General features: G+C 49.0%; 1 protein-coding gene and 1 non-coding gene across 2 annotated transcripts in view; both read left to right on the top strand.

Moving 5' to 3' along the window:
* The first annotated feature begins 8,969 nt into the window (after positions 1 to 8,969).
* Positions 8,970 to 9,114, top strand: LOC140430770 (small nucleolar RNA SNORA2/SNORA34 family). The gene has a single exon (XR_011949541.1). It is a non-coding gene; the product is annotated as a small nucleolar RNA SNORA2/SNORA34 family (small nucleolar RNA).
* Positions 9,115 to 10,670: 1,556 nt separating this feature from the next.
* The window catches only part of LOC140422665 (zinc finger C2HC domain-containing protein 1A-like), an 85,742-nt gene continuing 78,559 nt past the window's right edge, over positions 10,671 to 17,853 (top strand). Inside the window, exons 1-2 of the mRNA XM_072507662.1 lie at positions 10,671 to 10,803; positions 17,672 to 17,722. Of these exons, the coding sequence (XP_072363763.1) occupies positions 10,671 to 10,803; positions 17,672 to 17,722 (184 nt within the window). The remainder of the gene's footprint in view (positions 10,804 to 17,671; positions 17,723 to 17,853) is intronic.

Raw genomic sequence — 17,853 nt, 5'->3', positions numbered from 1 at the left:
GCAGACAGAGTCCAATACAATAAATATGGGGGGGGGGGTCAGTGTATTTATTGTATTGGACTCTGCTGCTTGTTTACTGTGTGTGTGTGGGGGGGGGGTCAGTGTATTTATTGTATTGGACTCTCTGCTGCTTGTTTACTGTGTGTGTGTGTGGGGGGGGGGGGGGGGTCAGAGTCCAATACAATAAATACACTGACCCTCCCCCCCCCCCCCACACAGTAAACAAGCAGCAGACAGAGTCCAATACAATAAATATGGGGGGGGGGGGGTCAATGTATTTATTGTATTGGACTCTGCTGCTTGTTTAACTGTGTGTGTGTGTGGGGGGGGGTCAGTGTATATATTGTATTGGACTCTGTCTGCTGCTTGTTTACTGTGTGGGGGGGGGGGGGTCAGTGTATTTATTGTATTGGACTCTGTCTGCTGCTTGTTTACTGTGTGGGGGGGGGGTCAGTGTATTTATTGTATTGGACTCTGTCTGCTGCTTGTTTACTGTGTGGGGGGGGAGGGTCAGTGTATTTATTGTATTGGACTCTGTCTGCTGCTTGTTTACTGTGTGTGTGTGGGGGGGGGGGGGGTCAGAGTCCAATACAATAAATACACTGACCCTCCCCCCCCACACAGTAAACAAGCAGCATACAGAGTCCAATACAATAAATACACTGACCGCCCCCCACACAGTAAACAAGCAGCAGAGTCCAACACAATAAATACACTGACCCCCCCCCCACACAGTAAACAAGCAGCGGACAGAGTCCAATACAATAAATACACTGACCCCCCCCCCCACACAGTAAACAAGCAGCAGACAGAGTCCAATACAATAAATACACTGGCGACCCCCCCCCCCCCCCAAACACAGTAAACAAGCAGCAGACAGAGTCCAATACAATAAATACACTGACCCTTCCCCACACACACAGTAAACAAGCAGCAGACAGAGTCCAATACAATAAATACACTGACCCCCCCCACCCACACACACAGTAAACAGGCAGCAGACAGAGTCCAATACCATAAATACACTGACGACCCCCCCCCCCCACACACACAGTAAACAAGCAGCAGACAGAGTCCAATACAATAAATACACTGAACCCCCCACACAGTAAACAAGCAGCAGGCAGAGTTCAATACAATAAATACACTGACCCCCCCCACCCACACACACAGGAAACAGGCAGCAGACAGAGTCCAATACAATAAATACACTGACCCCCCGCACACAGTTAACAAGCCGCAGACAGAGTCCAATACAATAAATACACTGACCCCCCCCACACAGTAAACAAGCAGCAGACAGAGTCCAATACAATAAATACACTGACCCCCCCACACAGTAAACAAGCAGCTGACAGAGTCCAATACAATAAATACACTGACCCCCCCACACAGTAAACAAGCAGCAGACAGAGTCCAATACAATAAATACACTGACCCCCCCCCCACACACAGTAAACAAGCAGCTGACAGAGTTCAATACAATAAATACACTGACCCCCCCACACAGTAAACAAGCAGCTGACAGAGTCCAATACAATAAATACACTGACCCCCCCCACACAGTAAACAAGCAGCTGACAGAGTCCAATACAATAAATACACTGACCCCGCCCCCCACACACACTGTCTGCTGCTTGTTTACTGTGTGGGTGGGGGGTCAGTGTATTTATTGTATTGGACTCTGTCTGCTGCTTGTTTACTGTGTGTGTGTGTGTGTGTGTGGGGGGCGGTCAGTGTATTTATTGTATTGGACTCTGCTGCTTGTTTACTGGGGGTGGGGGGGGTCAGTGTATTTATTGTATTGGTCTCTGTCTGCTGCTTGTTTACTGTGTGTGGGGGGGTCAGTGTATTTATTGTATTGGACTCTGTCTGCTGCTTGTTTACTGTGTGTGTGGGGGGGTGGGGTCAGTGTATTTATTGTATTGGACTCTGTCTGCTGCTTGTTTACTGTGTGGGGGGGGTCAGTGCAGAGTCCAATACAATAAATACACTGACCCCCCCCCCCCCCCACACACAATACACTGACCCCCCACACAGTAAACAAGCAGCAGACAGAGTCCAATACAATAAATACACTGACCCCCCCCCCACACAGTAAACAAGCCGCAGACAGAGTCCAATACAATAAATACACTGACCCCCCCCCCCCCCCACACACAGTAAACAGGCAGCAGACAGAGTCCAATACAATGAATACACTGACGACCCCCCCCACACACACAGTAAACAAGCAGCAGACAGAGTCCAATACAATAAATACACTGACCCCCCCCACACAGTAAACAAGCAGCAGACAGAGTCCAATACAATAAATACACTGACCCCCCCCCCTCACAGTAAACAAGCAGCAGACAGAGTCCAATACAATAAATACACTGCCCCCCCCACACAGTAAACAAGCAGCAGACAGAGTCCAATACAATAAATACACTGACGACCCCCCCCCCACACACAGTAAACAAGCAGCAGACAGCGTCCAATACAATAAATACACTGACCCCCCCCCACACAGTAAACAAGCAGCAGACAGAGTCCAATACAATAAATACACTGACCCCCCACACACAGTAAACAAGCAGCAGACAGAGTCCAATACAATAAATACACTGACCCCCCCCCCCACACACACAGTAAACAAGCAGCAGACAGCGTCCAATACCATAAATACACTGACCCCCACCCCACACACAAGACACTGACCCCACACACAGTAAACAAGCAGCAGACAGAGTCCAATACAATAAATACACTGACCCCCCCCCACACACACACAGTAAACAAGCAGCAGACAGAGTCCAATACAATAAATACACTGACCCCCCCCCCCCACACACAGTAAACAAGCAGCAGACCAAGTCCAATACAATAAATACACTGACCCTTCCCCACACAGTAAACAAGCAGCAGACAGCGTCCAATACCATAAATACACTGACGACCCCCCCCCCCCCCCCACACACACACACAGTAAACAAGCAGCAGACAGAGTCCAATACAATAAATATGGGGGGGGTCAGTGTATTTATTGTATTGGACTCTGTCTGCTGCTTGTTTACTGTGTGTGTGGGGGGCGGTCAGTGTATTTATTGTATTGGACTCTGCTGCTTGTTTACTGTGTGGGGGGGGTCAGTGCAGAGTCCAATACAATAAATACACTGACCGCCCCCCACACAGTAAACAAGCAGCAGAGTCCAATACAATAAATACACTGACGACCCCCCCCCCCCCCAACACACAGTAAACAAGCAGCAGACAGAGTCCAATACAATAAATACACTGACCCCCCACACACAGTAAACAGGCAGCAGACAGAGTCCAATACAATAAATACACTGACCCCCCCCCCCACACAGTAAACAAGCAGCAGACAGAGTCCAATACAATAAATACACTAACCCCCCCCACACAGTAAACAAGCAGCAGACAGAGTCCAATACAATAAATACACTGACCCCCCCCCACACAGTAAACAAGCAGCAGACAGAGTCCAATACAATAAATACACTGACCCCCCCCCCACACACAGTAAACAAGCAGCAGACAGAGTCCAATACAATAAATACACTGACCCCCCCCCACACACACAGTAAACAAGCAGCAGACCGAGTCCAATACAATAAATACACTGACGACCCCCCCACACACACACAGTAAACAAGCAGCAGACAGAGTCCAATACAATAAATACACTGCCCCCCCCCCACACAGTAAACAAGCAGCAGACAGAGTCCAATACAATAAATACACTGCCCCCCCCCCCACACAGTAAACAAGCAGCAGACAGAGTCCAATACAATAAATACACTGACCCCCCCCCACACAGTAAACAAGCAGCAGACAGAGTCCAATACAATAAATACACTGACGACCCCCCCCACACACACAGTAAACAAGCAGCAGACAGCGTCCAATACCATAAATACACTGACGACCCCCCCCCACACACACAGTAAACAAGCAGCAGACAGCGTCCAATACCATAAATACACTGACGACCCCCCCCCCCCCCCACACACAGTAAACAAGCAGCAGACAGAGTCCAATACAATAAATACACTGACCCCCCCCCCCTCACAGTAAACAAGCAGCAGACAGAGTCCAATACAATAAATACACTGCCCCCCCCCCACACAGTAAACAAGCAGCAGACAGAGTCCAATACAATAAATACACTGACGACCCCCCCCCCACACACACAGTAAACAAGCAGCAGACAGCGTCCAATACCATAAATACACTGACGACCCCCCCCCCCACACACAGTAAACAAGCAGCCGACAGAGTCCAATACAATAAATACACTGACCCCCCACACACACAGTAAACAAGCAGCAGACAGCGTCCAATACCATAAATACACTGACGACCCCCCCCCCCCACACACAGTAAACAAGCAGCCGACAGAGTCCAATACAATAAATACACTGACCCCCCACACACACAGTAAACAAGCAGCAGACAGAGTCCAATACAATAAATACACTGACCCCCCCCCCACACACAGTAAACAAGCAGCTGACAGAGTTCAATACAATAAATACACTGACCCCCCCACACAGTAAACAAGCAGCTGACAGAGTCCAATACAATAAATACACTGACCCCCCCCACACAGTAAACAAGCAGCTGACAGAGTCCAATACAATAAATACACTGACCCCGCCCCCCACACACACTGTCTGCTGCTTGTTTACTGTGTGGGTGGGGGGTCAGTGTATTTATTGTATTGGACTCTGTCTGCTGCTTGTTTACTGTGTGTGTGTGTGTGTGTGTGTGGGGGGCGGTCAGTGTATTTATTGTATTGGACTCTGCTGCTTGTTTACTGGGGGTGGGGGGGGTCAGTGTATTTATTGTATTGGTCTCTGTCTGCTGCTTGTTTACTGTGTGTGGGGGGGTCAGTGTATTTATTGTATTGGACTCTGTCTGCTGCTTGTTTACTGTGTGTGTGGGGGGGTGGGGTCAGTGTATTTATTGTATTGGACTCTGTCTGCTGCTTGTTTACTGTGTGGGGGGGGTCAGTGCAGAGTCCAATACAATAAATACACTGACCCCCCCCCCCCCCCACACACAATACACTGACCCCCCACACAGTAAACAAGCAGCAGACAGAGTCCAATACAATAAATACACTGACCCCCCCCCACACAGTAAACAAGCCGCAGACAGAGTCCAATACAATAAATACACTGACCCCCCCCCCCCCCACACACAGTAAACAGGCAGCAGACAGAGTCCAATACAATGAATACACTGACGACCCCCCCCACACACACAGTAAACAAGCAGCAGACAGAGTCCAATACAATAAATACACTGACCCCCCCCACACAGTAAACAAGCAGCAGACAGAGTCCAATACAATAAATACACTGACCCCCCCCCCTCACAGTAAACAAGCAGCAGACAGAGTCCAATACAATAAATACACTGCCCCCCCCACACAGTAAACAAGCAGCAGACAGAGTCCAATACAATAAATACACTGACGACCCCCCCCCACACACAGTAAACAAGCAGCAGACAGCGTCCAATACAATAAATACACTGACCCCCCCCCACACAGTAAACAAGCAGCAGACAGAGTCCAATACAATAAATACACTGACCCCCCACACACAGTAAACAAGCAGCAGACAGAGTCCAATACAATAAATACACTGACCCCCCCCCCACACACACAGTAAACAAGCAGCAGACAGCGTCCAATACCATAAATACACTGACCCCCCCCCACACAGTAAACAAGCAGCAGACAGAGTCCAATACAATAAATACACTGCCCCCCCCCACACACAAGACACTGACCCCACACACAGTAAACAAGCAGCAGACAGAGTCCAATACAATAAATACACTGACCCCCCCCCCACACACACACAGTAAACAAGCAGCAGACAGAGTCCAATACAATAAATACACTGACCCCCCCCCCCCACACACAGTAAACAAGCAGCAGACCAAGTCCAATACAATAAATACACTGACCCTTCCCCACACAGTAAACAAGCAGCAGACAGAGTCCAATACAATAAATACACTGACCCTTCCCCACACAGTAAACAAGCAGCAGACAGCGTCCAATACCATAAATACACTGACGACCCCCCCCCCCACACACACACACAGTAAACAAGCAGCAGACAGAGTCCAATACAATAAATATGGGGGGGGTCAGTGTATTTATTGTATTGGACTCTGTCTGCTGCTTGTTTACTGTGTGTGTGGGGGGCGGTCAGTGTATTTATTGTATTGGACTCTGCTGCTTGTTTACTGTGTGGGGGGGGTCAGTGCAGAGTCCAATACAATAAATACACTGACCGCCCCCCACACAGTAAACAAGCAGCAGAGTCCAATACAATAAATACACTGACGACCCCCCCCCCCCCAACACACAGTAAACAAGCAGCAGACAGAGTCCAATACAATAAATACACTGACCCCCCACACACAGTAAACAGGCAGCAGACAGAGTCCAATACAATAAATACACTGACCCCCCCCCCCACACAGTAAACAAGCAGCAGACAGAGTCCAATACAATAAATACACTAACCCCCCCCACACAGTAAACAAGCAGCAGACAGAGTCCAATACAATAAATACACTGACCCCCCCCCACACAGTAAACAAGCAGCAGACAGAGTCCAATACAATAAATACACTGACCCCCCCCCCACACACAGTAAACAAGCAGCAGACAGAGTCCAATACAATAAATACACTGACCCCCCCCCACACACACAGTAAACAAGCAGCAGACCGAGTCCAATACAATAAATACACTGACGACCCCCCCACACACACACAGTAAACAAGCAGCAGACAGAGTCCAATACAATAAATACACTGACCCCCCCCCCACACAGTAAACAAGCAGCAGACAGAGTCCAATACAATAAATACACTGCCCCCCCCCCACACAGTAAACAAGCAGCAGACAGAGTCCAATACAATAAATACACTGCCCCCCCCCCACACAGTAAACAAGCAGCAGACAGAGTCCAATACAATAAATACACTGCCCCCCCCCACACAGTAAACAAGCAGCAGACAGAGTCCAATACAATAAATACACTGACCCCCCCCCACACAGGAAACAAGCAGCAGACAGAGTCCAATACAATAAATACACTGCCCCCCCCCCCACACAGTAAACAAGCAGCAGACAGCGTCCAATACCATAAATACACTGACGACCCCCCCCCACACACACAGTAAACAAGCAGCAGACAGCGTCCAATACCATAAATACACTGACGACCCCCCCCCCCCCCACACACAGTAAACAAGCAGCAGACAGAGTCCAATACAATAAATACACTGACCCCCCCCCCTCACAGTAAACAAGCAGCAGACAGAGTCCAATACAATAAATACACTGCCCCCCCCCACACAGTAAACAAGCAGCAGACAGAGTCCAATACAATAAATACACTGACGACCCCCCCCCCACACACACAGTAAACAAGCAGCAGACAGCGTCCAATACCATAAATACACTGACGACCCCCCCCCCCCACACACAGTAAACAAGCAGCCGACAGAGTCCAATACAATAAATACACTGACCCCCCACACACACAGTAAACAAGCAGCAGACAGCGTCCAATACCATAAATACACTGACGACCCCCCCCCCCCACACACAGTAAACAAGCAGCCGACAACGTCCAATACCATAAATACACTGACCCCCCCCCCCACCCCAACACTCAAGACACTGACCCCCCACACAGTAAACAAGCAGCAGACCAAGTCCAATACAATAAATACACTGACCCCCCCCCCCACACAGTAAACAAGCAGCAGACCGAGTCCAATACAATAAATACACTGACCCCCCCCCCCACACAGTAAACAAGCAGCAGACAGAGTCCAATACAATAAATACACTGACCCCCCCCCCCACACAGTAAACAAGCAGCAGACAGAGTCCAGTACAATAAATACACTGACCCCCCCCCCCCTCACAGTAAACAAGCAGCAGACAGAGTCCAATACAATAAATACACTGACCCCCCCCCACACAGTAAACAAGCAGCGGACAAAGTCCAATACAATAAATACACTGACCCCCCCCCCACACAGTAAACAAGCAGCAGACAGAGTCCAATACAATAAATACACTGACGACCCCCCCCCCACACACACAGTAAACAAGCAGCAGACAGAGTCCAATACCATAAATACACTGACCCCCCCCCCCCCCACACAGTAAACAAGCAGCAGACAGAGTCCAATACAATAAATACACTGACCCCCCCCCCCACACAGTAAACAAGCAGCAGAGTCCAATACAATAAATACACTGACCCCCCCCCCCCCACACAGTAAACAAGCAGCAGACAGAGTCCAATACAATAAATACACTGACCCCCCCCCCCACACAGTAAATAAGCAGCGGACAAAGTCCAATACCATAAATACACTGACCCCCCCCCACACACACAGTAAACAAGCAGCAGACAGAGTCCAATACAATAAATACACTGACACCCCCCCCCCCCCCCCCCACACACACACAGTAAACCAGCAAACATCCCATTTGCAAAAGAGCCACATTTAAATTAACAACTAATTAATTGGTTGACGACAGGCTGTCGTCTACGATAACGTTTCTCCAGTGGTATATTTCATCTCCAACTGAAGTGAAGACTTTGTCTTCTCACTCGGAAGAAGCAGTGGGTCGTTTGGGGGATCTCCAAGTGGCTAGAACCCACCTGCGAGCGATTAACGGAGTCAATGCAATTCCGTCTGCCTTAATCTTAGTGGAACTGACCAGTTCGGCTGTGACTCCGCAGGCGGTGAGCCAAGGACAGGGCTGCAAATCAACATGGAAAACCTTGGGGAGAATCTCGCAAGAAAGATGATTAAATACCAGGCAGCTTCAGCGCCGTCAGAAGGTGTGGGTGTGGTCTGCAGGGGTGAGGGAACATCTGTCACATCTGTTATTAGTATTGGGGAAAGGGGCCCTGAATCAAGACCCGTGGCTTTGCTGTAGCCCAGGGTTTCAAACAGGAGCCCAGAGGAAAAATCTGTGTCTTTCTGTGGTCTGTTGGCGTTCCTGGGTTTCCCCATGTGGGACTGCCAATTCATCAGGAAGAGACACTGCGCTCCATCCCCAAAAACCCTCCTGAAGGAGCCACTGCCAGGCTGATCGCTGCACCTGACGGTCTGCGAGGGGGGTGAGGTACTTCACCTTGTGAATGTCTACGCTCCCCAGGCTGGCCAGCTGCAGACAGCGTTCTTCGAGCAAGTGTCCACTCATCTTGGCCGAGTGCATCATCCGGGGGTGGGGGTGAGTGTTTAATTGCACTCTTGAGATACAGGACCGTCTCGGTGCCCAGTGCAGCTCTCGTGCGGTGGTGAAGTTAAGGAACCTGGTCGGGCTCTTTAACTTGGTGGATGTCTGGCGGACTCTCCATCCTAACTCCAGCATCTTCACCTTTGTGAGGGCTGGGGTCGGAGCATCCAGAATCGACCGCCTCTACATTTCAAGGGCGTACCTGCCCCGTGTCCCGACAGCCTCTGTGCAGCAGGTGCCGTGCTAGGACCACCGTTTCGTGTGGACGGACCTTGCCCTGTCTCGTGCTCAGCCGCAATCAGCCCACTGGCGTTTTCACAACCTGCCGCTGGAGGACGAGTGGTTCCTGGGCTTGTTTCGTCGCTTCTGGACTGGCTGGAGAAGGAACTGGGAGGCTTCCCCTCCTTGAGGCTATGGTGGGATGTGGGCCAGACTCACGTGCGTACCTTCTGTCAGGAGTATGCGAGGGAGATCGACAAAGAGATGGAAATCCAGGGTCGAGGAGTTGGAGAAGGAGGTGCTCGACCTTGAGTCACATCTTGGTCAGCCCGATGAGGACCCGGCCCTGCGGCTGGTGTACAGAGAAGAAGAACGCGCAGCAGTACTGCAAATTGTCGAGTCCCGGGGCTGCTCCCCCTGGAAACAAGGCGCGGGGTCTGTCAGCAACTCCTTACGCTGCGGGCCGACGATGGGTCCCTTGTCTCAGATACAGAGGAGATTAGGGCCCAAGTTTGAAACTTCTACAGTGCCCTTTTCTCCCCGGATCCACCCAGCGCGAATGCAGAGTTTTGTGGGAGGACCTGCCGCAGGTTGGCCCAGAGGGCGCCAGGTGGCTTGACGCCTCTATAAGCGGCACGGTGACACATTGGTTAGCACTGTATCTATTGTATCCAGCCCTGTATGATGCAATTCTGATCTCTGAAAATAAGATGGTGGGTGTCTAGATTGGGAAGGGAGAGAGAAGCGCTAAATACATTTCATGCTGTCCCCCAGTTGGGGCATAGACATTCACCAACACGACCGGGGATTGAAAAAGTGCACCACTAACCTTTGTGTAATTATCATAGAATTTGTCCTCCAGGATCTGAGATATTTACGGTAGAGAACTGTATTCTTTGTTAATCAAAATTGCAATCCCCCCAACTTTATTGTTAAAGTTGGAATGAAGCACCTGGCCGTCTCAAGCTGTGCATAATCTAGTGTGATCAATAACACAAAGATGCTTCTGAAAGAATGCAATATCGGTGTTAAGGCTTTAGCGATGTGAAAGCACTTAAGAATGCTTAACTGGGCCATTCAGCCCCCTAACAATAGGCCGACTGGGAGTCCTGTACCCCCCTGGCCTCCTGAGCTAGTCAGGTGCATGGGAAGATTGACAGATGAGAGAAGTGAAAGGCAAAGAAACCAGGCCAAGAAAATGCATTACACAATGAGAATGGCCCAAGACCAGAAGATCCTTGGTTACTGTCAGCATGGTGTTATTAGAAGACAGCCAGGTGAGTTCTCTCCAAAGCCCTGGAGAATATTTATCCTTCAGCCAACGTCAAAAAAAAACATACTTGTGGGAGCTGCCTGTGCACAGATTGCCATTTTTCCTACATTACATCTGTACCTTTTTCAAATAAATTTAGCGTACCTAATTAATTTTTTCCAATTGAGGGGCAATTTAGTGTGGCCAATCCACCTACCCTGCACATCTTTGGGTTGTGGGGGTGAAACCCTCGCAAACACAGAGAGAATGTGCAAACTCCACACGGACAGTGACCCAGAGCCGGGATCGAATCTGGGACCTCGACGCCGTGAGCCAGCAGTGCTAACCACTGTGCCACCGTGCTGCCCTTCATCTGTACCTTAACTACAAAGGTAATTGGCCGTGAACACTCTGGGACATTCTGAGATTGTATATAAATAAAGGGATTCTCCGATAATCGGCGGAACCAGTCACCAAAAATGGCGCGGATCACTCCGCCGTCGGAGACGCAAACGGCGCAAATTCTCCAGCCCGCAATGGGCTAGTAGCGGCGTGACGCATTTCGCGACGGCGTCACTCGTCACGGACGCGGCGTCACAGCACAAAAGTCGCCCCCCTGGAGAGCTGAAAAGGTGGCCGCCCGCCGCGTAGCTCCGATGTTCCAGGAGCGCGACACCGAGGTGCTCCTGGACGCAGAGGAGGGAGGCCCTGTACCCCGGACATGGCTGCAGGGTCGCCCCACGTCTCAGCCAGCGCCTGTGGAGGGAGGTAGCAGAGGCTGTCAGCGCTGTGGCAGTAACACCAAGGACAGGCTCCCAGTGCCACAAAAAGGTCAATGACCTTATCCGGGCAGCCAGGGTGAGTACCCCCACCCCCCTCCCTCCGAACACACCTCCCCACCAACATCGGCCGCGACGATACTTCTCCTGTGGCATGACCTACCTCTGCACTGTACGGTGTCAACCATCAGAACTGGTTGGCGCCGTTATATAGGTGTTTTAATTTACGCGGACTTCGGCCCAGCCAGCCGGGAGAATTAGGGCAGCCCCGGGGCCCATAGCGTCGCGCCGGTCCCCGCCATTCCCCGAGGCGGGCGGTGCGATTCACGCCTGGGCAATATTTGGGGGGTCAGAGGACGGCGGGGGCGGGATTCATGCTGACCGCCGGCGATTCTCTGACACGGCGGGGGGTCGGAGAATCCCGCCCCATCTTTCATTGAATGGTTGGATTAGCACAGTCCTCCCTGGACTGTCTCAGAGTTGGTTGAGTTCTTCAGGGTGGAGAAAACTGTATTTGAAGTTGGCTGTCTATAGCATTTGGAAAACTGACCTCAAGCAATTCTTAACTTCCCACCTTCCGTTCATCGATACATAGAAGATAGGAGCAGGAGGAGGCCTTTTGGCCCTTCGAACCTGCTCCACCATTTATCACGATCATGGCTGATCATCCAACTCAATAGCCTAGTCCTGCTTTCCCCCCATAGCCTTTGATCCCATTCTTCCCAAGTGCTATATCCAGCCGCCTCTTGAATATATTCAATGTTTTAGCATCAACTCCTTCCTGTGGTAATGAATTCCACAGGCTCACCACTCTTTGTGTGAAGAAATGTCTCCACATCTCTGTCCGAAATGGTTTCCCCTGAATCCTCAGATGTGACCCCTGGTTCTGGACACACCCACCATCTTCACTGCATCTATCCTGTCTAGTCCTGTTAGAATTGTATAAGTCTCTATGAGATCCCCCCCATTCTTCTGAACTCCAGTGAACCTAGTCAATCTCCTCATATGTCAGTCCCGCCATCCCTGGAATCAGTCTGGTAAACCTTCGCTGCACTCCCTCGAGAGCAAGAACATCCTTCCTCAGAGAAGGAGACCAGAACTGCACACAATACTCCAGGTGTGGCCTCACCACAGCCCTGTACAATTGCAGCAACACATCCCTGCTTCTGTACTCGAAACCTCTTTCAATGAAGGCCAACATACCATTAGCCTTCTAATAATAATATTTATTGTCACAAGTAAGCTTACATTAACAATGAAATGAAAATCGCTTATTGTCACGAGTAGGCTTCAATGAAGTTACTGTGAAAAGCCCCTAGTCGCCACGTTCCGGCACCTGGTCGGGGAGGCTGGTACGGGAATTGAACCGTGCTGCTGGCCTGCCTTAAAAGCCAGCGATTTAGCCCAGTGAGCTAAACTAGCCCCTAAATCGCTTATTGTCACGAGTAGGCTTCAATGAAGTTACTGTGAAAAGCCCCTAGTTGCCACATTCCGGCACCTGTTCGGGGAGGCTGGTACGGGAATTGAACCGTGCTGCTGGCCTGCCTTGGTCTGCTTTAAAAGCCAGCGATTTAGCCCAGTGAGCTAAACCAGCACTCCAGTTCTGCAATGAAATTACTATGAAAATTCCCAAGTCGCCACATTCCAGCACCTGTTCGGGAACACAGGGAAAATTCAGAACATCCAATTCACCTAACAGCACGTCTTGCGGGAGGAAACCCACGCAGACACGGGAAGAATGTGCAGACCCCGCACAGACAGTGACCCAAGCCGGGAATCGAAACTTGGTCCCTGGTGCTGTACCGTGCTGTCACTCTTACGAGTTTATTAACATCAGCTGAAACCGATCCAATGAACATGGTTCACCCCCAGATACAATTAACAGAACATTTCAATCACAGTTACTTGTGAAGTTGCTGGTGTTCCAGCAGGGTGGATAACCGAGTGAATCCCTTCCCACACTCAGAGCAGTTGACGAGCCTCTCCCCAGTGTGAACTTGCTGATGTACAATCAGATCAGATGATCGGCTGAACATAGTCCCACAGTGAGAGCATCTGAACGGCCTCTCCCCAGTGCGAACCCGTTGATGAAACATCAGTTCCCAGGAACTTTTATAGCCCTTCACACAGTTCTGACATTTAAAAGATCTCCCCAGTGTGAATTCGCTGGTGTGTCCGCAGGTAGGATGAATGAGCAAATCCTTTCCCACACATGGAGCAGATGAATGGCCTCTCCACAGTGTGAATTCGCTGGTGGACAGTGAGGACAGATAACGTCTTCAATCCAGTCCTGCAGTGAGAATGCTTGAAAGGTCTCTCGTCACTGTGAACACATTGATGACCAGTCAGTTCATGGGAACTTCTATAACACTTCCCGCAATTTGGACATCTTTGCCGCCTGCTGCACCTGCATGGTTGCCTTCAGGAACTGGTGCACAAGGACACCCAGGTCCGCTGCACACTCCCCTCTCCCAATTTATAACCATTCAGGGAGTAATCTAGAACAAAGAAAAGTACAGCACAGGAATAGGCCCTTCGGCCCTCCAAGCCTATGCCGACCATGCTGCCCGTCTAAACTAAAATCTACACCTAAACCTCTCTGACTTTCAATACTCTCGAGGATTCGACCATTCACTGTATATTCCCTACCTGCATTAGATCTTCCAAAATGCATTACCTCACATTTGTCCGGATTAAACCCCATCTGCCATCTGTCCGCCCAAGTCTCCAAACAATCTAAATCCTGCTGTATCCCCTGCAGTCCTCATCGCTATCCGCAATTCCACCAACCTTTGTGTCGTCTGCAAACTTACTAATCAGACCAGTTACATTTTCCTCCAAATCATTTATATATACTACGGACAGCAAAGGCCCCAATACTGATCCCTGCGGAACACCACTCGTCACAGCCCTCCAATTAGAAAAGCACCCTTCCATTGCTACTCTCTGCCTTCTATGACCTAGCCAGTTCTGTATCCATCTTGCCAGCTCACCCCTGATCCCATGTGACTTCATCTTTTGTACCAGTCTGCCATGAGAGACCTTGTCAAAGGCCTTACTGAAGTCCATAAAGACAACATCCATTGCCCTATCTACATCAATCATCTTTGTGACCTCTTCGAAAAACTCTATCAAGTTAGTGAGACAGGGCTTACCCTTCACAAAACCGTGCTACCTGTGGCTAATACGTCTATTTGCTTCCAAATAGATCCTGTCTCGAAGAATTCTCTCCAGTAATTTCCCTACCACTGACGTAAGGCTCACCGGCCTGTAGTTCCCTGGATTATCCTTGCTACCCTTCTTAAACAGAGGAACAACATTGGCTATTCTCCAGTCCTCTGAGACATCACCTAAAGACAGTGAGGATCCAAAGATTTCTGCCAAGGCCTCAGCAATTTCCTCTCTAGCCTCCTTCAGTATTCTGGCCTTCTATATCTACATTCCCGTTTTTGCTTCCAAAGTGAATAACCTCACACTTATCCAAATTATACTGCATCCGCCATTGATTTGCCCACTCGCCCAACCTGTCCAGATCTTGCTGTGGGATCTCTGCATCCTCGTCACAGTTCATCCTCTCACCCATGCTCATTGTTCATGTTGCATTGGAGAGTTCAACACAACTTACATAAGGCATAGGAGCAGAAGTAGGCCATTCAGCCCATCACACGTGCTCTGCCATTTAATGAGATCATGGCTGATCTGATGTGACAATCCGCAACCTCACTTTCCCACCTTATCTCCATAACCCTTGATTCCCTTACTGATTAAAGATATCTACCTCGACCTTGAACACACTTAACGATCCAGCCTCTTCAGCTCTCTTCTGTAAAGATTCCACAGATTCACTATCCCCTGAGAGAAGAAATTCCTCCTCATCTCTGTCTTAAATGGGTGACCCCTTAGAAACATAGAAAATAGAAGCAATATGAGGCCATTTATACTTTGATCATGGCTGATCATAGCTCCACACCTGATCCCGCCTCTTTGCCCCCCCTCCCCCATACCCCTTGATGCCTTCATCCCCAAGAGCTATATCTAAATCCTTAAAATTACACAACATTTTGGCCTCAACTACTTTCTGTGGCAGCGAATTCCACAGATTCACCACTCTGTGGGTGGAGAAATTTCTCCTCACCTCAGTCCTAAAAGGTTTACCCCCTTATCCTCAAACTATGACCCCTAGTTCTGGACTCCCCCACCATCGGGAACATTCTTTCTGAGTCTAATCCTATTAGAATGTTGATCCCCTCTCACTCTTCTAAACTACAAGGAATATAATCCTAACCGACTTAGTCTCTCACAAGAGGAATCATCATCTTAGCATCAACCCTGTCGAGCCTCCCCCCCCCCCCCCCCCGAATCCTATATGTCTCAACAAGGTTATCTCTCATTCTTCTAAACTCCAATGAGTACAGGCTCAACCTCTCATTTAAAAAATCCCTCAATACCAGGGATCAACCGTGTGAACCTTCTCGGGACTGTCTCCAATGCCAGGATATCTTTCCTTAGATAAGGGGACCAAAACTGTTCACAGTATTCCAGGTGTGGTCTAACTCGTGTCTCGTGTAGTTTTAGCCGGTCTTCCCTATTTTTAAACTCCACTGCATGAAATAATGGCCGACATTCCATTTGTCCACCCTATTACCTGCTGAACCTGCAGGCTCGACAAGTATGATTGGCCATTCGGTCTCTCGAGCTTCTTCCACCATTCAGTACGATCGGGAGTGATCTCTTACCTCAAATCCACTTTCCTGGTTTACCCTCATGCCTTTTGATTCCCTTCGTATCGAAATATATTGATCTCTGTCTTTAATATGCTTTGCGAGTGAGCCTCTACAACCCTCTGGGTAGAAAATTCCAAAGATTCACAATGCTGAATGACGACATTTCTATCCCTCTCAGCCCAAAATGGCTGACCCCCCTTACCCTGAGCCTTGAGTTCCTGATTGCAGCTCAGGGAAACTTCCTCCCAGCATTCATCCCGTCAAACCCCATTAAGGAATTTTGTTTCAATGAAATTATCACTCATTCTTCTAAACTCGAGGGAAGATGGGCCTCGTCTGCTCAATCTATCCTCTTCGGACCGCCCTCTCATCCATCCCAGGATCCAGACTGGTCAACTAACCTGATTCTAAGCAGCAACTTACAAAGCACGGTGACAAGTTGTTTGATGTCAAACCCTTTGGCTCATTGTAGGTGAAATAAGAATCGAATTGGCTTCACTTTCCCGAGCTGGTTTCTTTTCTGCTAAAAATGGTCTTTTTTTCTCCTTTTTACTTCAAATAAGTTGGGCACCAATTGAAAGCTGCAAATATATAAGGTGCAAAATTCAGCAAAGGCTAAATGAAAGGAAACAGTGGAAGAAAAAGAAAGGGAAATGGCTTTCTTTGTCAACCCTAGCAACGGTTGCTATAGGGGATAGCCCAGTCTGACACAATAGAGAGGAGGAGGGGGAGGGGGCTTTAGTCAAACACCTGCCAACGGGACCTATACCATCGTCTGCTTTAGAGGTCAAGTCAATCTTAATAGCTGTAAAATGAATACTTCTCGTAAGTAGACAATTTTTACTGCTTCAAACCCCCATAAGAAAATGGAGAAACAAGTGTGGTTAAGGATTTATAAGGAATACCATAGCTGCTGTACCGTTGCGGATTGCAAAAGCAAGGCAGAGGTAGTTGCACCATGAATTAGAGACTATGAGGGAGGAAGGTTAAGATCAAAGTAGAATATTGGGCTCGTTCTCCCTTGTTGCAGCCTCCTTTGAGTCATGTGACATTACAACACCGCTGTACTCTAATGGTCTCTATTGTTCCGCTATCTGAGTCTCAGGGGAGCTGGGGGCCCTGAGAACATGAATCGATTATCTTTGGGACTTTCAATTGAATTCTTTTTTGTTGCAAAAATATAATTTTGTTGTATCTATCCAATTCCTCAGATACTTCGGCCAGTATTTTAATCCAAGTTTTACTTACGTGTCTTTTAATAGTGAGGAGAACAAAGGACAAACACAAGTAGAAATTCAACAATCTTTATTAAACACACAATTAACCCATAAATTTACCCACAATATATACTAGAAACAAGATTCAGTTATACTTCCTGCAAAGATGGCTTGATTCAACTATGGGTCCGATTGTGGAGTCGCTCTGGTCCGTCGTCACGAAGGTGAGTCTCGCTGGCAGCTTCTTCCTTCTGATTGCCTCTGCCTGGAGTCTTCGCTGCTGATGTGCCCCTGGTGCCTGTAAGCATTTATTATTATTTTATTCTCCCTCCTTTCATGCCCTTTTGCCATTTCC

Source organism: Scyliorhinus torazame, chromosome 1 (genome assembly GCF_047496885.1).
Source record: "Scyliorhinus torazame isolate Kashiwa2021f chromosome 1, sScyTor2.1, whole genome shotgun sequence".
Taxonomy (NCBI): Eukaryota; Metazoa; Chordata; class Chondrichthyes; order Carcharhiniformes; family Scyliorhinidae; genus Scyliorhinus; species Scyliorhinus torazame.
This window is presented reverse-complemented; position numbering and strand designations above follow the sequence as displayed.